Source organism: Salvelinus sp. IW2-2015, linkage group LG20, assembly GCF_002910315.2.
Source record: "Salvelinus sp. IW2-2015 linkage group LG20, ASM291031v2, whole genome shotgun sequence".
Classification (NCBI taxonomy): Eukaryota; Metazoa; Chordata; class Actinopteri; order Salmoniformes; family Salmonidae; genus Salvelinus; species Salvelinus sp. IW2-2015.
Window position 1 is genome coordinate 19,410,733 of NC_036860.1, and position 25,876 is coordinate 19,436,608.

At 44.9% G+C, this 25,876-nt stretch overlaps 1 protein-coding gene across 4 annotated transcripts in view; it reads right to left on the reverse strand.

Annotated features, from left to right (window-relative positions):
• zzef1 (zinc finger, ZZ-type with EF hand domain 1) overlaps nucleotides 1-25,363 on the reverse strand; it is a 55,726-nt gene extending 30,363 nt beyond the window's left edge. The window contains exons 1-40 of one of the 4 annotated variants that reach the window (XM_024011500.2): nucleotides 24,820-25,363; nucleotides 23,800-23,944; nucleotides 23,377-23,571; nucleotides 22,966-23,149; nucleotides 22,385-22,584; nucleotides 21,551-21,761; nucleotides 21,013-21,129; nucleotides 20,140-20,318; nucleotides 19,495-19,596; nucleotides 19,294-19,385; nucleotides 18,972-19,117; nucleotides 18,611-18,716; nucleotides 18,047-18,265; nucleotides 14,286-14,356; nucleotides 13,775-14,007; nucleotides 13,447-13,580; nucleotides 13,251-13,321; nucleotides 13,057-13,171; nucleotides 12,642-12,810; nucleotides 11,604-11,725; nucleotides 11,198-11,320; nucleotides 10,770-10,939; nucleotides 10,431-10,512; nucleotides 9,171-9,372; nucleotides 8,849-8,967; nucleotides 8,412-8,661; nucleotides 6,072-6,151; nucleotides 5,753-5,846; nucleotides 5,069-5,627; nucleotides 4,679-4,843; nucleotides 4,381-4,500; nucleotides 3,973-4,134; nucleotides 3,516-3,648; nucleotides 2,452-2,590; nucleotides 2,133-2,298; nucleotides 1,755-1,888; nucleotides 1,470-1,598; nucleotides 1,179-1,348; nucleotides 788-992; nucleotides 262-455 (exon numbers count right to left, since the gene is read on the reverse strand). In XM_024011500.2, the coding sequence (XP_023867268.1) occupies nucleotides 262-455; nucleotides 788-992; nucleotides 1,179-1,348; nucleotides 1,470-1,598; nucleotides 1,755-1,888; nucleotides 2,133-2,298; nucleotides 2,452-2,590; nucleotides 3,516-3,648; nucleotides 3,973-4,134; nucleotides 4,381-4,500; nucleotides 4,679-4,843; nucleotides 5,069-5,627; nucleotides 5,753-5,846; nucleotides 6,072-6,151; nucleotides 8,412-8,661; nucleotides 8,849-8,967; nucleotides 9,171-9,372; nucleotides 10,431-10,512; nucleotides 10,770-10,939; nucleotides 11,198-11,320; nucleotides 11,604-11,725; nucleotides 12,642-12,810; nucleotides 13,057-13,171; nucleotides 13,251-13,321; nucleotides 13,447-13,580; nucleotides 13,775-14,007; nucleotides 14,286-14,356; nucleotides 18,047-18,265; nucleotides 18,611-18,716; nucleotides 18,972-19,117; nucleotides 19,294-19,385; nucleotides 19,495-19,596; nucleotides 20,140-20,318; nucleotides 21,013-21,129; nucleotides 21,551-21,761; nucleotides 22,385-22,584; nucleotides 22,966-23,149; nucleotides 23,377-23,571; nucleotides 23,800-23,944; nucleotides 24,820-25,233 (6,621 nt within the window). In that variant the 5' untranslated portion in view covers nucleotides 25,234-25,363. Of the gene's footprint in view, nucleotides 1-261; nucleotides 456-787; nucleotides 993-1,178; nucleotides 1,349-1,469; nucleotides 1,599-1,754; nucleotides 1,889-2,132; nucleotides 2,299-2,451; nucleotides 2,591-3,515; nucleotides 3,649-3,972; nucleotides 4,135-4,380; nucleotides 4,501-4,678; nucleotides 4,844-5,068; nucleotides 5,628-5,752; nucleotides 5,847-6,071; nucleotides 6,152-8,411; nucleotides 8,662-8,848; nucleotides 8,968-9,170; nucleotides 9,373-10,430; nucleotides 10,513-10,769; nucleotides 10,940-11,197; nucleotides 11,321-11,603; nucleotides 11,726-12,641; nucleotides 12,811-13,056; nucleotides 13,172-13,250; nucleotides 13,322-13,446; nucleotides 13,581-13,774; nucleotides 14,008-14,285; nucleotides 14,378-18,037; nucleotides 18,266-18,610; nucleotides 18,717-18,971; nucleotides 19,118-19,293; nucleotides 19,386-19,494; nucleotides 19,597-20,139; nucleotides 20,319-21,012; nucleotides 21,130-21,550; nucleotides 21,762-22,384; nucleotides 22,585-22,965; nucleotides 23,150-23,376; nucleotides 23,572-23,799; nucleotides 23,945-24,819 lie in introns of all 4 variants that reach the window. The other 3 variants (XM_024011498.2, XM_024011499.2, XM_024011497.2) reach the window with 3 other exon arrangements.
• Nucleotides 25,364-25,876: the final 513 nt, after the last annotated feature.

Consider the following 25,876-nt stretch of genomic DNA (forward strand, 5'->3'; position numbering starts at 1 on the left):
CAATGGATAAATAGTWACAGCGGTAACTACACAGTAATAACTGTAGTAACAATATTGCATTAACATGTAGTTGCATAGTAACTGTTGTTAGTTATTACTGTGTAGTTACATAGGGCAACTTAAGTGACCGCTTGAACTTAAAGAACGGTGTATTGGCTCTGAGCCCCCTTGGCTATTCAGAACAATACAACTGAAGGCACTTCATAGACTCAGTATGGACTTCCTAGCTTCTGCTGCTATCTTGTAGTACAACCATCTTACCGGTTTGGCTGGAGGCAGCATGGCAGCTAGCAGTCCCAGGATCCTCTCTCTGGAGCACTCTGCAAACACATGCTCCTGGATGGGCACCTTGGCCATCTTCTCCATCTTCTCATCCCTCTCCTTCATCATCTCTCTCATCTCTTCTATGTCCTCAGGCGTTGGAGAGGTGATGGTCTCTGAGCCCGACTCTGGAGCTGGGGGATACAGGGAAACAGGCAAAGGTTAAGGCAAAGGTTAATTTAGCTTCATCTCCAGACTAGGCGCAACAGTCATGGAYAAAGAAGGATGGATGAATGCTGTGATACCGACTGACACACTCATTCAAACAAGTCGGTGGACAGGATGACTTAACCAACATTAAATTCAGCTATAAGATAYGTGCAACATTCTTGTACCATTTCACCAATTGGTGATGAAAGCTAACAATGGTCTGACACACATTCAATTGAATTGAATTCAAAGCGACTACTAAATCCATGCGGGGGGGGCGATTAGAAAAGCACAAGGCTGGTCCTTCCATCCTCACCTCTGACCACAGGAGAGAGTGTTCCCTCGCTGGACAGAGACGGGGTCTGGCTGAGGCTGGACGAGTCGAGGGTGTCCTGTTTCACCAGCTTCTTCTTCCCCTTCTCCTGTCCTCCTTCTCCCTCTGACGTGGAGCACACCTCCAGGGCAGCAGGGGGAGACTGCACCTCCTTCTCCTTCCCTTTCTCCTTCCCCTGGGCTTTACTCTGATGGATCAAACAGAAGAAGGAGCGTCAGTGTGTGGTGGTGTATTGGAGCAGTAGAAGTGAACAGCTGCAGGGGGAAATTGATTCTGAAGCAGAATCATATCGGTAAAAACAGACATTTTACAAGGAGTMGGGACACAATATGGAAGCAGAGGCCTGGCTCCAGGCCAGGGTCTAGTAACTCACCTTGTCCCTAGAGGGCAGTGGTGAGCAGATAGCAGTGGTGGAGCCAGRCAGAGAGGAGGTGTCTTCTGTGGTKGTGTTGATGCTGAGCTCCTGGGAGGGTGACTCAGGACACAGCTCACTCTCTGACTCATTAGAGGCCAGCAGGGACAGCAGGGCAGAGGACCGCAGACCTGCACACACACAGGGATTGAATGATTTAACAGAAACCCTAACAAGYTGCGATATGTAACTGTACAATTTCCCACCCCCCCTCCCCATCACTACAAGATATACAGGTGCTGTGCGGCCTACCTTTGCCAGTCTGTCCCTTGAGTAGGCACTCGGTAATGAGCTGTGAGCAGCGTGTCTGCAGGGCGGAGGCCTGGGTCAGGGTGTCTGGCCCCAGAGGCTCCCCCTCCTGCTGTCTCTCGCTGCTCAGGTCTGAGGTGTAAAGAAAAGAAACAAATACTTTTCRATGACAATTACAACTCCATCAAGTTGAGTGCTGGTCCCATTTTGKCATTGTTATGTGACAGACTATTGACTTGAAGCTCCCTTTCATTTGTATGCCAGAGGATAAGAGTTGAGCACGTTTACCTGAGGTGTACAGGGCCAAGGCAGCAAACAGCAGCCAGGAGTAGTTGTGGATGTAGGGCTGGATGAGACGGTGGCGGTCACTGATCCTGATGGTCACCATGGGACAGACGGTGATCCGATGGGTCGGGAGGTGACTGGAGGACGACATGAAGGATAAACAAGAGACAGGGTGAGAGATGGTAAGCTGCTGCAGTACCTGTGCATTACCACCACAGTCAATTCTACTGAGGAAGACGTATCAGCTTTAGCAGGTTTTAGACAGATTAGATAGARACRTAACATATAATAAGCYTTAWTACAAGACATTATAAAGCCTCGTACATGCTTTTGGCGTTATACCTAAAGTGTTTCTGAAACAAAAAWGTGTTAGTATGTTACCTGTCGGGGTATTTCTTGGCATTGTAGCAGCCGAAGCAGAGGTCAAAGTCTTCACAGACATTACAGTTGATCCTGCTGCCCACAATGAGGCCCTGGCAGTGGTCACACGCATACTCCATGTTCACCATCTCATGGTCGTCCTCGTGACCCTCCGGTTTGGCACCACCTAGATACACACAGAGACGGTTCAGGTAGTTTTGAGGAAAGATGCAACTGTTTTACGTTCTCACGTTGAAGCTTAAACAAGACATTTCAGGTCCAGCTCTACACAGTGTGTGTGTGTGTGTGTGTGTGTGTGTGTGTGTGTGTGTGTACTCACTGAGGAAGCAGGTCTTGCACAGGTCCATGTCCATACACTGCAGACAGCGGTACCGGTGCCAGGGGGCCATCCTCTCACAGCCATCACAGGAGATCACCACGTTGAGCAGGTCACAATAACGAGCTATGAACATGTGCATCTGAGGACAGGAAGGGGTTAAGTACATCAAGCTTTTGGACAATATCATGGACATGGTTGGGATCAATTCCATTTCAATTCAAGCGGTAAACTGAAATTCTAATTCCAATTGTCCTCAATGCATTTCAATGACAAAATTGTAATTAGAATTGACATTTTTGTTAAATTCCTAAATTCCTCATCATGGCCATTCTGTATCTCTGGGGTCCTGARAGAACCCTGTTCAGGATAAGTGTGTACACCAGCTACGTATTCTTTACATGKCAACTTTCCCTTGCTATATTACAAGTGACCACATAATATATCAGAGATTAGGAGATGGTTTTCAGAAGAAGACTATGAGTAAATGTTTGCCAAAGAATTATTCATACTGCAGAGATCCCGGATGTTTTTGTGGATCAGCTGCTGCCTTAAAATACCAACTCACTCAAATATCACGGGAGGTTATGGCAGAAGGTGTTGTCGGGTTTTTATTTGACTCAAAAAAGGAACTAAGCACATGACCACGCAGTAGGGATGTTTACAGTTAAATTTGACCAGTCATGCTTATCGGTGTATGGGTAAATTTGCATAATTCTGTGGACTTTAATTGACCAGTCTGTATTTTCGTTAGTCATGCATCTTATTTATCCCACATGACACCCACCCTGTTTAACAACCCTGTTCCGAGGCTTTTAAATGATATCTAATTCAACCGTTTATCTTTTAAATGTTTTGGCATTCAGCTCCAGAAAGTCACTTTCTGACCACATCTACCATTGCCAAATACGTATAAAGTTTGTTCAAATCAAAAGCGGAGCGGTCAAAAAGTGATTGAAATCAAATGAAACGACCCCTTATYCAATCCTCWCAGATCTACACAAGAGCCGAGGGGGTAGGGACTAGGGATTGAGTATTAGGTATTAAAGGGTCCGAGTCCACTCTACCTTTCTCCTGTCCTCCATGGAACCCTCCTCGTCAATCTTGTCATACCACTTCTCAAACATCCCGTCCACGCACTCGTCCATCCAGTCCCGGTTCTTCTTGTAGTCTGCTATCTCATCCTCCTCCGTCCACTGACTGGGGACAAAATCAGACAGGGTGGAAGATGAGACGKCCATTTTCTCACATTTAGGTAACATGTTACCTTCAGGTGATATCCTACCCTTTATGTCTGGCTAATATCTAGCGGAGCATGGTCTTCAAATAAAAACTGATTGATATTTTCACAGGCCATAACACTCACTCTTGTAGCGCATGAAGAAAGCTGTTGTGTCTAACGCATGTTATGTGGCATATATTATGAAGATRGAGTAGTTGAACCCTTGGTGAAATGCTACTAAACAGCGCCACCACKCCACACCACTAGTTGGCACCATTCCTCTGTCCCTCCTCAGACRGTACCTGATGGCAATGTCGTGCACGCTGATGTTCTCCTGGGACATGGTGAGGAGGAGGTCAGGTAGTTTGATCTGGAGGAACAGGGGGAGGTCCTGCACCTCCCAGCTCATGTCCARGAGATGCAGCAGGCATGTCTGAACACAAGAAAGGGCAGGCAGCAGGACCCTGGGGAGGGGAAGAACACAAATTAGTTATCAATCAGCACATTTAATGGGAGAGGGGAGGAGAGAGCAGAATGGGTTTCACTTATTTTCTCTATACTCACAAATGCTGTGTCATAACTGGCACAGCAACACAGCCGACCAGTATACATCTTTATCATCCTTATAATGTCTTATTACAAGGCTTATAACACGTTATGTCTCTCTATGCAGCAGATTTTCAACTGAACAGGGATTAATGAATACATACTTCTCGTTGAGACTGCTGAAGCCTTGTACTGCCTCCACCAGCATGAGGACTAGTCGATGGTAGGACCTCCTCACCTTCTCTCTCAGCTCCTGCCCACTGCCAGACAACTGGGAGAAATAACTGCCCAGGGAAAACAAACCCTGAATGAGTGTCTTAACAGGAAAAGTAGGTGGAAATAGATCATTATATCAATACAAAATCAGTKGATCTCAATCAGACTGTTATTATTGCAATCATGAAGCCTTTATGACAGCTACATGACACATTATAAAATCAGTCTTTATAGGGTCAGACGGACCTGGTGAAGTCTTTCTGGCAGGCCAGCAGTTCCTGTAGGAACAGAATGCAGGGGGCCTGGAAGAGGTGTGGTTTCCCCAGGGACAGTAAACACTGCTGCACCGTCTCCAGTACCTTACACACACTCTGAGCCTGGGCCTTGTTCAAGGACAGCGTCTGCCGGACACTGCACAGGTAGATAAATATAAATACACACACAAAAACAAAGGCTTARCAAAACATAAATCACAACATTGGCTCTAGAGAGCAAGTCTGTTCAATCTAACAGTTTAAGAACGACAATATAATAACACATTTATAAATGAGTTAAAGGAAATCACTGCTTCCTAATCAACAAAGCYAAACAATGAACCCTTCCAGTGCCCAGTGTGTGGATGACAGTGACACATACCTGACAGCAGTCAGTGTCTGGTCCTTCATGAAATTGATGATGTGTTTGAGGAGAGGGTAGCGTTCCTTGATAGAGGGGGCAGAGCGAGGCTCTTCCACGGAGCGCAAGGAGAGGAGGCGAAGGCGGCCCCGGCTGAAGGAGGGAGCCTTCCGGGGGAAGGTGGAGGGGGAGGCAGGCTCTGCTGCCCCTGGCTGGTAGGACAGGCTCTCTGTGGACCCCAGGAGRCCCTGGCTGGATGGGCCCGGCCCTGGGTCAGAAGCTGTCGAACCTTGGGGATGGACCCTGAAAGAATGAGGGCAGCCTGGTCCAGGCACTGGGCCCACAGCTCCAGACCTTGCTTCACAGCCCCCCACCTCAGAGCCTGCTGYCTGGGAGGACTGGGCTCCCAACGAGGTGCTGGGCTGGAAGTCCCCCTCTGATATGGAGGTGGAGYGGAGGAGTGGAGGATGTAGGACAGCGCTGCCCTCTGCTGCCCTGGAGGAGTCGGTGTCCAAGCGAGAAGAAGCGCCACTGGGGGGGAATCTCAACAAAAGATCGGCCTTCCCAAGGACCATCTCAGCTAGAGGAAAAGGAAGTGGCAGGAGGGAGAGATTTGAAGCATTTGTCCATACATATGCATGATTCTAGTTAAGATATTTGTATCAGTAYGTTTAAAATACAAATCAAAAGGGTTGTAGTGCTCACCGAGACCATCCATGGTTACTTCACAGTGGCCCTCCTCCTTCTCCTCCTCAGAGACATTCATTTTGCCTACCAGATACCGCTGCTTCATCTCCAACTGAAAACAACAGAACACAACACACTCACACCACTGATAGGGGCCTTTGATTGTGTGTTATTTGTGATTCTTTCTTTTGTCTTCTGTGTGGCTGTGTGTATGTGCGCAGTTTCTAGGTTCATTTCCCCTAGAAAGATAATTAAATTGTGTCGTATTAAATTGTATAGCAAATGAATGAATCAAAGGGATCATTTGAGTTTAAGGATTCACTCAAAAGACACTCACCATCCATGTTTTGATGCTCTCAGCCAGTGAGAAGACCTGCACAAAGTCTTCACTCAGACTCGCCTGACCACCCTGGCTGGCTACTCGTACAGAAAAGGGGGAGGGGGGGGAGAAAAGTGAAGGAACATATAAGTAAATTCACTATCCAAATTAAACAAATGTGAATCTAGTTAAAACAGTTGATATCAACAACAGCGCTGAGCACATAACAACCATGATAGGGATTAGCGTCCTATTCTCATTGGCCACCAGTACGCCTTTTCCCGTTTTCTAAAAATCCATATAAGAGCATAGCATGGAACAAAATGTAAAAAAAMCTAMAAAWATATGTTTTTTCACCCCAAGTCTGTAAATATTGAATAMTCCTCTTGTAATAAAGTTAGTTATGTAGGAGGAAGGAACTTAGTCGAGAGGAAARAAAACTCTAAATGTAAAAAAGCTCAAATTTACATGCATTGAATAATCCAGTTGACGAGCATGCGTCACTGTCTAGGGTGTGGTCCAGAAGGGGCCAGTGTTGTCCACAGGCGGGTCCCAGAAGGCAGGCTGCAAAGCAGGAGCAGTGGGCCTCTGAGTACATGCCCTTTTCATTGGTTATTATTTTGTTTTTACCCATTTTTCTTCCCAATTTTATGATATCCAAATTGGTAGTTACAGTCTTGTCCCATCGCTGCAACTCGAGAGCCATGCGTCCTCCCAAACATGACCCTGCCAAACTGCACTGCTTCTTGTTAACCCGGACTGCTTCTTGTTAACGACACTGCTCGCTTAACCCAGGAAGTCAGCCGCACCAATGTGTCGGAGGAAAGACCATACAACTGGCGACCGTGTCAGTGTGCATGCGCCTGGCCCGCCACAGGAGTTGCTATAGTGCGATGGGACAAGGACATCCCCGGCCGGAAAAACCCTCCTCTAACCGGGACGACGCTGGGCCATTTGTGCACCACCTCATGGGTTTCCCGGTCGCAGCCGTCTGTGACACAGCCCAGGATCGAACCAGGGTCTGTAGTGACGCCTCAAGCACTGCGATGCAGTGCCTTAGACCGCTGTGCCACTCGGAAGGCCCACCATTTTCATTTTTGCATGTCATCTCCACCTCCCTGTTTAGCCAAAAGATGACGTGGACATGACTCTGTCCCCTGGCTGTTCTTCAGGGAGGTGAGGTGGACGAATACAGAATCTTCAACGTTTATGATTGGATTACTTTCCAACGTTAGGGTCTCTAAACTTTGCAGCCCAAAGAAACTGTTCTCTGTAATCTGAGAGACCTTGTTAGTCATTAGGTTTAGGAACCTCAAGTCACTTAAATGTAAAGTCCACAATAGTGATATCATTCCAACAGTTCCAGATTTATCCAGCAACAGAACTTCTCTGAGGGGATTTCTGCGATCTGAAAGCGTCACAAAGAAAGTATTTTCAGCCATGTGACAGGACTCTTCTGTGTGATTTCTGTGTGTCACAAAGAAAATGTTGAAAAGTACTAGGTGTTTACTAAGAAAACAYATGGTGAATTGATAATTGGACAGTAATAACCTATGAATTACTTGTCTGTTTCTTTGGCATCTTCTCCCCTGTCTGTGGTAATGACAGTTCTCCATCGTGTCGTTTGCTCCACAGAAGGTGACGTTTGAGGCTGGGCCCCAGCTGCAGTTCCTGTTCCACTCAGACAGCAGCAACAACGAGTGGGGCTATAAGTTCACAGTGACGGCCCACGGCCTGCCTGATATCACCGTGTCCTGGATGTCAGACCTGTAATACTATTGTGTACCATTTGAGTGAGATTCTTCAAAAAACGGATCAATCTCAGATTAATGGGAAGCTCCTTAACACTGTGGATCTCTGATGACAACATATCACATATGATCAAAAACTACATATACTAGGGACGAGGGAGGGTAATACTTTTGTGTATCATTTGAGTGAGATTCTWCAAATAATGGATCAATCTCAGATTAAATGGGGGCCTGAACACCAGTATAAAAGCTGATGTTGAGCACCTTAAGCCCTTGACAGTTTCTCACTGCAGATACTGCGTCGTTCGCAGAGTCATGGATCTATCAATCAAGTTCTGTGATAGAGTCTCAATACTGTTTAACAGACTAAAAGGAAATGCTTTTYTCATTGAAAGAAACATAACGCAACTTTGAGACGTTCGAACGCCACAGCACATTTTGTGTAAKRTTTTTGTGTAGCACATGCAGAGAAKATTATATGGACWTTAAWAAAATGTGAAAAGGCGTCCTGCTTTAGAAAATGTGAATAAGGGTGAGGTGAACCGGGAGCCATTTTTGTAATTATCAAATAAATTAAATGAATCACTCATTCTAATTATTCAATTACCATAGATCCTGAGAGCGTGGTTGAGGGCTGGCGTGTGGTAAATCATGGCTGCAAAGATGGCATTCACCGCCATGTCAGCCTTCCACCCCGCAACTATCTCGTTCCTAATTGGCTGCTTCTTGCAGGCCAGCATGAGGCTTTTCATCAACTGAGTCCTGCCGTCTAGAGGCTCCTCTGTCGGGTTCCAGTGACCAAAGTCGGCACAGAATYTCATGAAACAATCAGAACAACCTGGCTGGCATGTCTTCACCTGATTCACAGAGCAAGAGAGAATATTAGAAAGTGCCGTAACCATACATACACAATCACATACTTATTTCTATTTCATTCTGTGGCTGCAACAATATGATGTGACCTGCATTTATGCATTGGCATTCAGCTATGGAGTGAGAGGTATATACAAATAGAAACACTGACTCAGTGCTCGTACACCATACCTCATCTGTGTGGACGTGGGGAGATTCAATGAGCCCGTGTCTGAAGACAGGCTTCCACAGAGGAGAGGACAGGACGTGGGCCATCTTCCCAGCAGGAAGCTCCTTCACACTGCGGATCTCTGATGACAACATATCACATATGAAAACCACATATACTAGGGAGGGTAATACTTTTGGGTGCAGGCCTTAGTGTGAATTAGGAGAAAGAACAGAAATGGGGAGATTTTTCTCTCTCTCAATATCTCTGTCTCCATCGTGCTCTAACCAACTACCTCCTTCCCTCCACCCCYTCTAAATCCCTCTCCCCATCCCTCCCTCTCACCGTGGGGTGATTTGAGGGCCATGGTCCTGGAGGCCAGGCGGCCCATGAGTCGGGCCACCAGGAGCTGTAGGTCTGACATCCAGGACACGGTGATATCAGGCAGGCCGTGGGCCGTCACAGTGAACTTATAGCCCCACTCGTTGTTGCTGCTGTCTGAGTGGAACAGGAACTGCAGCTGGGGCCCAGCCTCAAACGTCACCTTCTGYGGAGCAAACGACACGATGGAGAACTGTCATTACCACAGACAGGGGAGAAGATGCCAAAGAAACAGACAAGTAATTCATAGGTTATAACTGTCCAATTATCAATTCACCACGTGTTTTCTTAGTAAACACCTAGTACTTTCTGTAATGTCTCGGGTAGCCGTGGTTACCTGCGCACACTGYTCCTGGTGCGCACAATCACAAAAACAATTTCCGCATCCAAAAACCAACAAGCCAATCATCCTGAAGAGCCTGACTACATGCTCCCCTGAAGGAGTCATCAAGGCTATCCAGCGCCCTATACATCGGGAAGACCACACGCGCGCTGAGAACACGGATCACAGAACACAAAAGCTCTATTAGACGCAAGGATGACAACTACCCTCTAGCAGCCCACTTTATCCTGCACCAACACACAGTCAATGAACTAAAGTTCTGGGCAATAGAGAAAATAAAGAGGAATGAGAGGGGCTGATTTTGACCGTTTCCTACTACAAAAATATACGGTTGCTCCCCACGGACGAAACAAACAACTAGAACTAAACATTTTTCTAGTATACCTAGACTGACTAGCATAGCCTTGTGGATTTTCCTTGTTCATCTGAGTTTTTGATAACTGCTATAGTCTCTTTTTTATAGAACGTGTTTTACGCACCAGTGCCTGTACTGTTCTTTACGCTCTTCCTTCAAATATATTCCTGTGTGTTATTTTTCATCTTGTGATGTGAAAATGTAGCATATATGTTTTGTATATAGTTTATTTTCCTGTCATGTGACATTTACTTGTCCCCGCCTCTATTTCTAGAGACACGTCAGCTTCGGTCCACAATGCTACCGGCCTGAGGAAGACTCTAGCAGTCGAAACGCCCTGCAGTTGTGCGTCCTCATGTACAATGCTGAGCTGCTCCTAAATGTATTCTTTTGTAAACATTTTCTGTTTATTGTTCACTAAAAGTTTATTGCAAAGTACTGGCCACCTGCTGGTCCTTTTTCTTGGATTACCTGCCATTTAGGGGCCTACCTTCCCACTGCCCTAATCTCAGCCGTGGTTACCTACCTTTGGCCATTTCTCAGTCCCGACCTTCATGTCGTAGCGGACCTTCCCTCCTCTGGCGTCTGTGAACTCTAGGTAGTCGTATCTGCCAGGATTCAAGAGAACGCTACATGAGGTAATGGAAATGTAAAGAGATTTCCTTAATCTCTTGATGATATTATGTCACATGAAGAGGAATTCAAATAATTACATGCATGCAAACAGTTGGTCAGATATGCTAAGAATAAGTGTATCTGATAAGGCATAATCTTCAATGAAAAGAACAGAATAGAGAGAGAGAGAGGAAGAAAAGAGACAGGACAGAGATAAAGAGACAGAATGGTGTGTGGCTCTTATGCTCACCTCTTCTCTGTCTCACTGCGTTCGTCAAACTCCACCTCGAAGGAAGTGGCCCCGGGGCAGGCGAAGATGGTGGTCTCGTGTCTGCTGTTCTCGTAGTTATGAGGAGACTCCATGTTCCAGGTCCTCAGGACCACCGGCTGCTGGGGCTGCTGGCAGCTCTCCAGGTCCACCTRGCAGGGACACAACACATATCACGTTAACATCACATCTAGGGTTGCAAACTGCGGTTTTCCAGAAATCCTGGTTGGAGGATTCCCAGATTTTCTTCATATTCTCTCATATTGGGACAGTTGCCGGAATGTTGCAACCGTAATCAAATCAGACAAAAGCAGCATATGGGTTCATTCGGTTCCTTTTACATAAACCATGCAGTTCTTCATGACATCAAACAGACCCAGTCCTCTACGGTAGTATGAAGGTTGACTGACCTTAGAGAAGATGTCTCCCGTTTCACTGGAGAGGTTTTTAAGCAGCTCAACCAGAGAGGCGAAACTGGTGAGCAGAATACAGTGAGGGATGTCCAGGAAACACAGCTCCAACAAGAAGATCATCTGACAGAGACAGACAGACCCAGAGGGTTGGTATTAGCATTAACATCTGACAGACAAGAAGGTTAGCATGAGCATCTCTCTGGTTCAGTGTGATGGTACGGTTAGCTCGTTCAGTTTAGGTAGAACATAAAGGCCAGACATGCGACAGGTGGATTTTACAAACTGCTGGGTAACTACTATATGTCCAGATTCGCAGAACTGACTATTGAATGAGTGACATAGCACCCAGTAAGTGATAAGAGGCAGGGGAGTTTTTCCACAGTGATAGAAACAAAGAGTGTACCATCTGTCTGGTGGCCATGGCCAGGATGGATCCATTGAGTTTGTCAGTGATTTCAGCTCCACTGTATCTCCGCAGCAGGCCTCCCAGCACTGTCTTAGTGCTGCCCAGGAACTGATCCACATCTACAGGGAGAGAGAAGAGACACACTATTTATTCGCTGTGGATCTCTGTAATTTAATTCATTTACAGATGCCCTTCAACCTCACAAAGTGTAATTAAAGGAGTGTTTTCACTTTTTATTTATTTTTTTCAAAATCCCTATTGTTTAAGAAAATGGCATGTTAGAGACACTTTTTGGAGGAATTGACTTGGTTTTGAGAAACGCACATTTCCGCAATAGACTTCCTCGTACTCCCTGACGAAGGCCATGCAGCCGAAACGCGTCGGTTTTTAACAACTTTGTTTCTATTGAACATGCCATACTAATAAAGGCATTTTAATTAATTATATGAAGAGTGCCTTGGTCCTCCTTTCTTTTTGACTTCCTCATTGCTTGTTCTGCAGTATGGGAACTACGGATAAACATCAAAAAATACCCAAATACTGATTTTTTTTTATTTATTTAGAAGCTGCAAAGCTCTTAGCAGGTCTTTCGATGCTGCACACATGAAATTATCCGCAAAGTTATATTCCGTTTTGGTGGACTTCAGCGTTACATTTTCACGTGGGAGCATTTGCCATTTCTAAAAGGACGTATTTGGGTGCTTTTGGAGCCTTTGCTCATGTTTATTCGTGGCTCCCATACTGCAGAACAAGCAATGAGGAAGTCTATTGCAGGTAGGATAAGTTTCCCCAAACCAAGTTAAATTGCAAAAAAAAGTGTTTGGACCCTACTGTAATAAGCTATTTACGTTGATTTGGTTAAAAAAAGTTCATCAGTCCTTTAATTCAATGACCCACKCTAGCATCCATTGACAGCATTGTCCTATGTAACAACAAATCAATGACATGCTGTTCATTTATTCCTCTTCAACTAACTAACTAGGAGAGCCTGTACAAAGGGATATTGAAAGTCAGACATATTGGTGAGACACTTACATTTGAGGAGGATATCTCTGGCCAGGTCTGCAGCGGTGGGGGCTGCAGCAGCCCCTCCTTTGAGTTGCAGGTAACACCAGGAGAGCAGGCTGCCCTGCAGAGCCCAGAACAGAGACAGTAGCACCTTCCTGCTGGCCCCGCCACTCACATCCACCATCATCACCTCACACTGACAGAGAGAGAGAGAGAGAGAGAGAGAGACATACAGAAGAGATTACCTAAATTAACACAACATTTTGTCATTACAGTTTGGAACGAGGTCAAGGAAACTGCCCAAAACAGGTTGCACTGTTGAGGCCATTCGCTCCACTAGGGGCTAAAAGGGATTATGGTTAAGTAAGTAAAGTCATCTCAGTTTGTGTACAACTGTATGAGTTGAAAGAAAAAAGGAAGTGGGGTGGGAATGACGACTCACTTCCCGAGTGGCCACCAGTAGCAGGGTCTCCATGACACTGAGGATGGGGCTGATGTCAAAGTCTGAAGGAGCTCCTTTAGGAGGGAGCAGGAGAAGGCCACTGGGATCCTGGTCACTGTAGCAGAGGAAGGGAAGAGAACTGAGCTCTAATTCACCTATTGTGTGTGTGTGTGTGTGTGTGTACAAATTATTACCTGAAGTAATTACAAAGCGATTCAAACGTCAATTTCACAGACTCTGGCTGATCCTCCTCTGTGATGTTTTTCTGAAACAATTAAAAATCGAAGATCGTGTATAGCCGTTAACCGCAACTTCAACAGAAACAGCACAAAGTTCCCCCAGTGCCAATGGTCTGTCAGCAGCAGATGGAGCTATTTCCCAGTCACTCACCATCATGTGGAAGAGTTTGTCTCTTCTGCTTTGTTTGTCTGGGAAGAAGATTGCTGCTCCGTTCAGAACGGCTTTCACTGCCTCCTTCCTCAGGGCTTTGTCCACTGTCCCCTCAGCCTCTGGACCATCTACTACTGCTCAACACAATCACAACTTTAAACCTTCTCCACTTCCAATACTCTTTATACCAGTCTCCAGTAGCTTTTATATCGTTTTCTATATTTTACCTTGGCTTCCAAGAGCACATTGCATTTTACAAAAAGTAACACTGAAACTACTGATACACCGCTACCACTGTGTGTGTCTAATAGATGTACAAGGCATTTACTTTGACAGAGGTGGGTGTAGAGCTCCCACACTGCCCTGGCAGAGTCTGGCTCGCTACTGCTGGATGTGGACGGGGATGCCGAGGCTGATGCTGGGGTTACTGCTCCATCCTCGGTCCCCCTGCTCTCCTCTAGGCCCCTGAATTCCAGCGAGCTGGGGCTGGGCAGCACGGCGAAACAGTTCTGGAGCAGCTGGAGCACCAGCACTCTGCTCTTCATCACCTCCTCTCCATCACTGGGAAAACAGAGGGACAGAAGGTTGGTTAGACAGATGTCATACGCCGACCATACTCTGATATCACGGACCACAAAAGCAGCAGTCCCATGTGTGACTGTGTGATTAGATGTCTTCATCCCGAACCACAATGAGGGGTCAAAGGCAACAGTGACCCATTCACTGACCACACCATAATTAAACCAACACAAACGTTCACTTTATCTATACAGAAAGGGCCATAGACAGAATAGGTAATCATGACTCATATCTAGTGTATAATTTCTCTCTGTACTCACATCTCCCGGAGTTTGTTGTAGAAGCTCCAAAACAGGATGAGGTTGAGACCACTGAAATCCAGTAGAAACTTCTGCTTGAACAGGGACACATCCTACAGAGTTAGATACAGAGGAGATATCACRTCTTTATCTAGCTATTTGATGCATAGACAATCAACATGATCATCAAATAACATCATTGTCAAAGCAATGTTATTCGACTACACCATTTAAAATCTGAGAGCTAAAAACGAATACAACAGCTGTATTGAGAACTGACGGACCTAAATTAAGTTCAGTTTAGTTCACTTAATTGGCCTTATTCATTTGTCTCCCATCCTGAGCTTGGACTTAAAAGACAATCAACATGTACAGACCACACTGACATGCATAGTGTATAAGTGGGCGAATATAATAATTATTTTATTTTGCTACAGCAAATAGTGTCTTATAAGCCAATAAGCTGGGCATCATTAAAGACGCATGACTATGACTGTTGCGGTCATGACATTTTCTCAGCCGGTGATTGTCATGCAATTAACTCCAGGTCTCGCTGTCATTTTCCACCAACAAATAACAAACACGTTCAGCATCTCCTGGCTTTCATAGCCTACAAGCCACTGATGCAGACCTTTGGAACATTTAAAAAAGTATAATAAATCCATTTAATATAGCCTACACCATCACAACAAATCCAATATTTATTTTAGGCAGGTCTAAATAAACATTATGACATGAAAAAAAAAGTTGCCTATTTGAAAAGAACAGAATAGCCTATTCTGAGTCATCCTTATGTTAGGCCCTGATCTGGCTATGTCATATGGCTGTGAGACATACTAGTTGATTTAGCAGGCAAGATTTGCTTATAATTCCAGTGGAATTATTTTATATTATTTTATAGTAAAAACAATACAATAAACATAGCTGAATAAAAGAGAAAGGATATTTTCTCCAAACGATTTGAGGGAGAGTGGCTATTCTGTGTTGAGTGGTTAACAAAGAAACAGGTACTCCTACATGCCAAATWGACTTATTTATATAACTTTAGTTGTAATACAAAGGTTAGGCTATATGTTTAGAAGTTACATGAAAGGCAAGCGCTCTGCTCTGTTTCTTGAGCAGGCTGCACAAACTTCATCAGTCTCTCATTCACAATTTGACAAGCACTTGATAATACTCTCACCCATCAGACTATTCTCAATGTAGTCTGGTCTTTACATATACTAAATAATACACAGTGGCAARAAAAAGTATGTGAACCCTTTGGAATTACCTAGACTTCTGCATAAAGTGGTCATAAAATTTGATCTGATCTTCATCTAAGTCACAAMAATTGACAAACAGTGTGCTTAAACTAATAACACATAAAGTATTGTATTATTCTTATCTATATTGAATACATCATTTAAACATTCACAGTGTAGGTTGGAAAAAAGTATGTGAACCCCTAGGCTAATGACTTTGCCAAAAGTTAATTGGAGTCAGGAGTCAGCTAACCTGGAGTCCAATCAATGAGACAGGTGATGTTGGTTAGAGCTGCCCTGCCCTATAAAAAACACTCAAAATGCTATTCACAAGAAGCATTGCCYGATGGGAACCATGCCTCGAACAAACGAGATCTCAGAAGACCTAAGATTAAGAATTGTTGACTTGCATAAAGCTGGAAAGGGCTCCAAAAGTATCTCTAAAAGCCTTGAYGTTCATCAGTYCACKGTAAGACAAATTGTCTATAATTAGAGAAAGTTCAGCAGTGTTGCTACTCTCCCTAKGAGTGGCCGTCCYGMAAAGATGACTGCAAGAGCACAGTGCAGAATRCTCAATGGTTAAGAACAATCCTAGAGTGTCTGCTAAAGACTGACAGAAATCTCTGGAAAATTGTAAAATCTCTGACGAGTCTACTATACGTAAAACACTAAACAAGAATTGTGTTCATGGGAGGACATTTCGGAAGAAGCCACTGCTGTCCAAAAAAATACTGCTGCACGTCTGAAGTTCGCAAAAGAGCACCTGAATGTTCCACAGCGCTACTGGCAAAATATTCTGTGGACAGATTAAACTAAAGTTGAGATGTTAGGAAGGAACACACAACAATATGTGTGGAGAAAAAAAAGGCACAGCACACCAACATCAAAACCTCATCCCAACTGTGAAGTATGATGGAGGGAGCCTCATGGTTTGGGGCTGCTTTGCTGCCTCAGGGCCTGGACAGCTTGCTATCGTCGACAGAAAAATGAAGTTGGAAGTTTATCAAGACATTTTGCAGGAGAATGTAAGRCTATCTGTCCGCCAACTGAAGCKCAACAGAAGTTTGGTTATGCAACAGGACAACGACCCAAAACACAGAAGTAAATCAACAACAGAAATGCTTCAACAGAAGAAAATGCACCTTCTGGAGTGACCTCAACTCAATTTGAGATGCTGTGGCATGACCTCAAGAGAGCGGTTCACACCAGACATCCCAAGAATATTGCTGAACTGAAACAGTTTTGTTAAAGAGGAATGGTCCAAGAWTCCTCCTGACCGTTGTGCAGGTCTGATCCTCAACTACAGAAAACATTCGGTTGAGGTTATTGCTGCCAAAGGAGGGTCAACCAGTAATTAAATCTAAGGGTTYGCATACTTTCCCCACCCTGCACTGTGAATGTTTACACAGTGTGCTCAATAAAGACATGAAAACATATCATTGTTTGTGTGTATTAGTTTAAGCAGACTGTTTGTCTATTGTTGTGACTTAGACGAAGATCAGATCACATTTTATMCAGGTAATTCCAAAGGGTTCACATACTTTTTCTTGCCACTGTGTATAYAGMACATCAGGAACACCTTCCTAATATTGAGTTGCAACCCCTTTTGCTCTCAGCACAGCCTCAATTCGTCGGGGCATAGACTATACAAGGTGTTGAAAGTGTTGCACAGGGATGCTGGCCCATGTTGACTAATGCTTCCCACAGTTGTGTCAAGTTGGCTGGATGTCCTTTTGGTGGTGGCCCATTCTTGATACACACAGGAAACTGTTGAGTGTGACAAACCCAGCAGCATTGCAGTCCTTAACACACTCAAACCGGTTCGCCTGGCACCTACTACCATACCCCGTTCACAGCCACTTAAATATTTTGTATTGCCCATTCACCTGGTCAGTCTGTCATGGAATGAGCAGATTTTAAATTTAAAAAATTAAAAAAGACATGTAAACCGTATGCACTTGAATGGCGGACGCTTTTTCTGCGGTTAATTTTCATGCCAGCCAGGTAGGCTACTCTGAAGTTAAATATATATAAATATAGCAAGCCTATAGAAAGCTGATGGGATCCTCCTCTTTTTAATAGAGGCCATCAAAACTCTGTATTCTTACGCAATTGCATAGCCTATAGAAATGTTGTGCAACATGAGCTTATAGGAACACTTATTTCATTCCATGAATCAACCAGCTACAAGGAGCTGGTTCTCKCTGTGCAACAGGTAATCCTATTCCGGTCAAACTCTGAATGCCAGGGCTCTCATKAAGTTTTTGATTAGATTTTCGRTTGTATTTGCATTGATGTCAGAATGATTAGAGGGGCAATAGAGCGCTAGCTGTTAGCAAGTTCGGTAGGCTACTAATGACTATCAGTGGCATCACAGTTTTGGAGAAGCCTAGTTATCGCGAATCAAGTGTCAAATGTAATTTTTCTGCAGTCATAACTTGTGACTGCCGGTGTGGCGGTAAAACACATAACACTTTAATAATAAAATAAATCTAATCTTACAGTATAATGACTGAGGGTACTACTGACAGTGGGTACCATGTCTCGTGTGAGCTGCTGGATGAAGAAGAGGGTCTTCTTGAGCAGGGTGAGTCCAGTGACCATGTCCCCCTCTGAGCCATCTCCCTGTGGGCTCAGGTCGTCCAGATCATCCAGCCTCTCGGCCCCGGGACACAGGTACCCACTGAAGGACAGGGACTGGACCCCCAGACGCTCTGCACTGTCCTGCCGCGCACACAGGAACTTCACCATCAGGAACTGGGGGAAGGGGGGGAAGAGAGTCACTTCTCAGTTAWCAGTATGAGTGTTACATAAATGTGGATGGTGGGACTATTCTTACACTTAATTGATTGATTCACACAATTAACATTACATATTGGGAAACATGGTAATATCTGATTTCTGCACATAGATACTCTTATTTGATTGGTAGATGGGGAGGAGAGGGAGGRGCAGGGGAGTGAGGGGTGTTGAGTGTCAGAGAGAAATTATTGAAGAGTGGTTGAATGAGAGGAGGGAGAAACAATAATATGGACAGKGCAGAGAGCGATAGTAAAACTAGAAAGAAATGAGAGATAGAGAGCGCGAAAGAGTGTCGAGTACCTTTGCAACGCGACAAGTCTGCAGTTTGATYTCCACATCGTTCCAGTCATCCTCCAGCTCAAACCAGCCAATGGGCTCATCCTCCGCCTGCAGTGGAATCCTCAGACTGCAAGGTAGGTCACATGACAAACCAGGGTTCAGACATTCATACTGAACTGTCACATTCATTCATTCATATGGAACAGGTCACTATACTGACTGTAGTTCAAGGCCTCGTTTTATACCAGACATTACGAACATGGGTAGGATGTCTGGTCCATGAGACTACTGTACGACTGACTTACTACCGAGTTAAATCCAGAAGAAAATAAATAGGCAGTTCATCGGGGTTCAACAGGTACCACTCCGGGGAGGTCCTTACTTGTCTTGCACAAACTCCTTGTAGTCCTTGTAGTTCCAGGAGTCATACTTCTTAAACCTCTTGAAGTGTTTTTCTGCATCAAAGGTGTCTCCTTCACTGTAGGCAAACACCAGGCCACACTTTGCTCCAATGGCACCTTTACGGACCTGTTGAAAAACACAGGTAGCATGAAGAAAACAGCAAACGGTAGGGAGCAATAGKGAAAACACTTGCTTAAGTGCAAACACACACTATGCCACAAATACACTGATAAAGGATGCTTAATACTCCATGAGAACCCCAATGCACTATTGCAAGATATGAACACTACACACACACTCACTTTAATCTTCATCTGAGTGACCTGGAAGTTGCTCTGGTCTTCTGTAGACAGGATCACGCTAGCTCTCTTCTTACCACTTTCTGTAAGAAACCCTGTACAGAACATTAGAGCAACTGATTAAGCATGCAAACTCAAACATGCACATACTTGGAGAGCGTGAAGGAGAGAGAGAAAGAGACAGAGAGACTGCAGTAACTATACCGTCTCCAGTGGCGGCGGATTCAGTCAGCATGTTCTCTGGTCCCGACTTCTCCTCTTTGCCCTTCACATCACAGGCCTGCAGGTGCAACTGAAGGGTCTTCCCTAGAGTAGGGCACAAGACACACAATCACTTCAGAACAGCCATATCTAAAGGCGATGGTCGCAAACCATTTGTAATCCAACTAGGGCTGCAAAATTCTGGTAAATTTCCCCAAATTCACAGGCTTTYTAGAAATCCTGGTTGGAAGATTCCCAGAATCAGGAGRGAATATACAGGAAATCCAGAATCCTCTAAGCAGAAAAACCAGAATCCTCAAATTCTTTGCAACCCTAAAGTTTTCTTGTGTCGCACAAATACGTTTCTATCCGGGAACTAGTGTCTACATGCGATTCAAAAAGAATCAGGCTTGATCCTGGCCCACCATATTGGAAACACTGATCTAAAGCATAATCACAGCACCATCGCCAGAATTGTCTGCTCAGCAGCCCATTGCCTCAACTAACTACAGCCATACTGCTTCCACTCCTAATGGTATGGTTTAAAATGACCACTTATCACCTGCATGAGGGACATAGTAGATAAGGTAAGCGGGGTTGGCTGAAGACTGGGAGAAGGATACTGTAAGTGGGGTTGGTTGAGGTTACCGTTGCGGTAGAGCAGGCGCAGTCTGACTGAGGCCATGGAGGAGATGAGKGACGAGGCTCTGTACTCTGCCTCCAGGTGCTCACTGATACCAGACAGGGATTGGAGGATCTTAGCCACACTGCCCCGGGCCAGGGCAAAGGCCAACAGGGTCAGTTCTGCATCAGGGGTCACACAGCAACTACAGGGGGATGAAGAGAGAAAGAGGGGAAAAAATGGTGTGAGGTTGAGAGCGATTGAGTGTAAGACAAACAGAAAGATGGTGAGTGGGGTAAGATAGAGTGTGCGAGAGAAAGAGAGTAAGCGGGTGTGAGATAGTGTGTGAGGGAGAGAGAAGAGAGGGGGGGGGTGCGTGAGTGCATGTTTACATGCGAGAAATTGATAGTGAGAGATTATTTACAAAGAGTTAAGGTAATACAGAGAATATCACCACTCAATCAATGTGCTGATATCTGTACAGACACACTCATACACATGCTAACACACACATACACATGGATTTTGTATAGTAGATACAGTATGTGATAGTAGAGGCCTGAGGGAACACACTTAAGGTGTTGTGAAAAGTGTTATGAAATGTAATGTCATGTAATATTTGTAATTGTATATAACTGCCTTGATGTTGCTGGACCCCAGGAAGAGTAGTTGCTGCCTTGGCAGCAGCTAATGGGGATCCATAATAAATCAAATAAAAAATACAAAATGCCAACATAATCATGTAAGCATAGTAGGATCTCTGGGCTCCGAGATTATCAGCATAGTGAGGTCAGTGTAATGATGTAATCACAGGATCTATGCATTGTTCTGTTATTCTCATTTCAATGTTTTTATTGTCAGTCATACTCATTATATAGTTATTACTACTATAGACTTACTCTGCTATTCTGAGCAGGAACCCGTCCACCTCCTCAAGGATGTTCATGGAGAAGAACTTGGGGAACTCAGTGGACGACGGCGTTAAGGACAGTGGTGGCATGTGCTTTAAGGCTTTTCTATGAGGAGGGAACAGAAGATACCAAGCTCTCAGACACAGTGCCACAACAAAAAGTCAAGTCAAAGMATTCAATTACTGTTGACAAAAGTGAAATACTGTAGAACATCTTCAAAATCATGACAACTAGGAGTTGTTCCTGGTTAGGTCAAGTGGTCAGAAAAAAACGCCTGCCCCTAATGATGATCCCTTCATATGCATGCAATAGACCCATTCATAACATCAGGGCCCGTATCCACAAAGCCTCTCAGAGTAGGAGTTTCMCCTTTTAGATCATAATGAATAAGAATATATAGGGACAGGTGGGGACCTGATCCTAGATCAGCACTCCTACTCTGAGACACTTTGTGGCTACGGGCCCAGACCCCTAAATAAGCATGACATAGCACCCTTCCATAACCCTGTCTCTAGTTGGAACTCACTGTGTGCTCTGTAGGACAGTCTGTGCCAGGACAGGGTTGGTCTCCATTGAGGCTGTGACCAGGGATGTGAGCAGTGACAGGTACCAGATAGCCGAGGCATCAGACACAGACACCTCTTTACTCTTGGTGATCTGGTAGCCCAGGGTCTTCAGCCCGTGGATCCGCGTGTCACAACCATCACTCAGGCACCGCTTGATGTTGATCTGGATGTCTGGAGGCCACAGAGAGGAATGATTTGAATGGCGTAGGATAGGATCGTACAGAAATACTTTACTAATCCCAGAGGGTACATGTCTTTAGTTGGCACATTGAACAAAAACATATTAAACTAAATACTTGGTCACCAGGGGTGGTCTACGGCCTGATGAAATTAGTAATAAAATAAATAAACACATCTAAARCTAGATAGAAAGTATGCAGAAATTATCATGGATATATGTTTTGAAATAACTGCTCTTTTTCGCCAATGAATTTCAAAATCCCGATGTGGCCCTTGAGCCAAAATGTTTGCTGACCCCTGATGTATACTGTATTCAAATTCCAGGGAGAATCGATTTCAAACGAAAGCTTAACCAGAGAGGCAGATTTCTAGCCTCCCCAAAAGACTAACTCAAAAGACTAACTGGAGGAACTAGATGAATTGAGTAGTGTGTAATACAGTAGGAGCTTTCACATTAGACTCATGATCCGGATGGATTGCACCCACAACGATCTGCATCATTCTTTTCTGGAGTGAAAGGCCCTAGTGACTGACTCACAGAGGTGAAAAGTTAGGTCCAGACAGACAAGCAGACAGACAGACAGAGAAGACAGAGAAGACAGCGACTGACTCACAGGGGTGAGTGATGTTGGCGTTCTCCAGCAGGGCCACGTAACCTGTGACGTTGGAGGGGATGCGCACATCCTTGATCTCCTGCAGCGAGCGCCGGTTCTTGCCCACGGCCACCGACACCAGCTGGGGCATGTAGCTGTGGTCGTTGGATGCCACTGCGATGGCCAGGCGACGCAGCACCACGTCCGGCTTCATCTTCAACCTGAAAATACGACGATAAGGTAAAATTAAAAGTAGGGCCCTGAGTTTAACCTGAGAATGTGACTTGATCAGGTCAAACTCAATGCCCTAAACATGACACTTTAGCCTGGACACAAGGAAATCAAACAACATTTGAACTCAAAGATAATGGTGTACTCGTCATGCAAATCAAACATTGCACAGAAGCTGGATTTAAAAAAGGAGCCGAACAAAAAAGGAAAACGTTACATATCTACTTACTGTTTACGGCTTTAAAAAATATATATATATTTCAACTACAGAGGTACATTAGAAAGCAGCCACAGCTCCCTTTCAAACTGGATGTGAACGCTTGGATCTAACCCTGATTAAAAAGCCRTGCTTATTAGCTGTTGTCTCTCACCTTATCCAGTGTGAGCGTGCACTGCCGTCTGACTGCCAGAAGGTCACAGTCTCTCCGTTGGTCATCTTGTGGATGTCCGCAGCATTGGATGAAGCTTCTATGAAGTTGTAGCACTGTGTGACCACCTTCACTTTATCCACCTCTGGGTCCCGGTTCAACTCTGCCCTGTACTGGATGTCTAAGTCTGGGAGGAGGGAGAGGAGAACCAGAGAGGCTCAATGAGACAGACTGAGGTGTTGTTTCATTGTGAAAAAAGAGTAAACTAATATTACATGACATTCATGATCTGAAGATCGTGTAATTGATGTGTAATRATAGGTTGTTAGTACAAGGCAATCTCCTTGTGCTAATTTAACAACATTCATGTTCCCAGAGGGTATTCTATCGATATTTTATAATACTTTTGTTTACCTTTCTCCTTCTGAAGGAGGAACTCTAGGAAGTCCTGCACCACGGTAGACCTCATGGTACAAATGCTGTTGTATCCCTCTAGAACAGGGAAAGGGATGGCACTACTGGGAATACGGTTCCTGTGGAGGAACTTCAGGATCTTTGAGGCATGCGCTCCCAACCTGTCTTTGGACTTGGAGAATATGTCAACGAATCCTAAAATAAAAAGAGAAGATAAACGTGTAAGATTTATCACGCTGTTAGTGAACACAGAAATCCCTTTTACCTACATCTTTGCCTATCCCTCTCTCCTCTATGCCCTCTGCCCCTATCCTTTCCCCAATCTTCCTGTCGCAACTCTCCACAATGTACAGAATACCCACCACAATATAACTCCCCATTAACCTATAACATACATCAGTATCACATTGGGTCTGTTCCTACCTGGGGTTAGGGTGCATGCCTGGAGTTGTCTGATCACGTGACTCAGCTCTCCCTGTAGATTGGCCCCGTTGGAGTTCTTCAGAGCCATCAGCATGTTCTCAACGTCCACCACTCCATCGCCCTCTGCGTCAAACTGACCAAAGGCCTAGGGCAGGGACAGAGAAACATGAGGAAAAACACTCAAATTCATAGGGACATAGAMATTCAACTACGTAGGTTTTTCAACTCTGCTTCAGTCTACACTAGGACGTCACCTGGGTGACGGGGTTAGGAGASAAGCTAATATTTTTGACACACTGACCTGAGGTGGACACATTGCCAATGCCTTGACCCCCCTGGCCTCTACAACAATCTTCCTAGGAAAGGCCCGACAACTGTCAGCTCTGGATAAAAGTGACATAGACCCTAGAACCAAAACATGGAGCTATTTGATATCTGCCTATGCTGATAATCTGTTATGAGATTACACTTTAATTTTTTGTGTCTCTGTCAAACCAGACAGGTATACTGTTTCTATGGATTGTGGATGTTAMTGTGAGTCAGGATTCCATAGCATTCTGAAGCATGCCTACCTTGCCATAGGCACACAATRTCCTACCTTGACAGAGATAAAGGCAAAACTATTCATTACAGAGCAGGTCCTATTCATATATCAACACGTGACAGAAAACGTAGCTAAAAGGTCTACAAAAAGTACAATGCAGCTTGTTGTAGATAGAGCAGAAACGAGGAAGGTTTGGCATCAAAATATCAATGATCACTGACAAACGTAAGGGTCTGACAGCACACAATATCCCTTTATGGCTCGAGGTGTCGTGACACACTTATTCGTGACACACTTATTGCTTGGCATGGGTTAGTCAGAGGACATGTAACCAGGCCTACAATGTAAACAAACTACTTTCAGCAACTCAGCTGTGAATCACATAATGGTGGACACTCGCTCTTTCTATGCTAACATTTAGGTATAAGAAATATTGTGGGATTTATATTATGGTAGTTATCGCGGAAATACTGTACCTCTTCGCACTCATCTCGCGGAGCGTCTCGGCTCTCGAGCATCTCGCAAAATTGTTCCACATTTACAGACTCCTCTCCCCGGCTCAACCGGTCCTCGAGCCACCGCACCAGGACGCCCTCATTCCCGGCCAGGACCGACTCAGGAATGGCGACCCCCGAGTCGCTAATGCGGGCCGCCGCCTCCCTCAGTTTGACTTGCTCTAAAAGCACCCCGGGGGTAGGTGGTCCGCAGCCCGGCACTGGAGGGTTATTTGATCCCCTTCCACTCCTTCCAGAACCAGAGCCTCCACTGTTTGCAACGCCGACGCCCGTGGCCGCAGAGGCCGGACTGCCTTCCGCGAACCCGGGGCTCTCAGCTTCGACATCCTCCTCGTCCCCACTACCACCTCCGCAGCCGCTCTCTGCGTTTCCCATGTTGTATAGCGGCCTCTGGCTTTCCTAAAATTCGTAGTGGTCCGGTTGGAGACAGTTTTGTAAACGGGATTGAAAAATCCTCAGCCCTTTCCAACCTGTGTTCTTCCGTTTCGTTCCACTACCGCATTGACGTTCAGTACGTGCCCTACTAGATCGCTCRCTACGTCATCAGAAACTTTGGACCCAATGGGCGGAGGTGTACGTTCTAGGCCCGGATCATGAAATAGCGTAGATGCATATAGAAAACAATATTTGATGTAGGCCTATTCTTACATAAAAATATTCATGATATAGCTGCAGTACAAAACGCTCAGATTCACTATTATACCGTGCATTGCTGAACGTGCGGACACCAAGCCAAACCAGGGAGCTATATAAGCAGATGGTTTGTAAATCTGCACTGATGTGAGCATGCGCTGTGGATTAAACGCACACCCGGAAATAAAAATCCAGAAACGGCGATTGTTTTTAACATGTTTAATTCATTGACAAAATGTAACGGCACATGACAAGGAATAGCTGAGCKGCGAAGGCTTCGACATAATGCTAGGGTTTATCATTTCATTTATTTGTGTATTAGTGGCAATACTAATGCCACAGATAGAACAAACAGAAACATCTKTACTATTACTAAACCAGGACT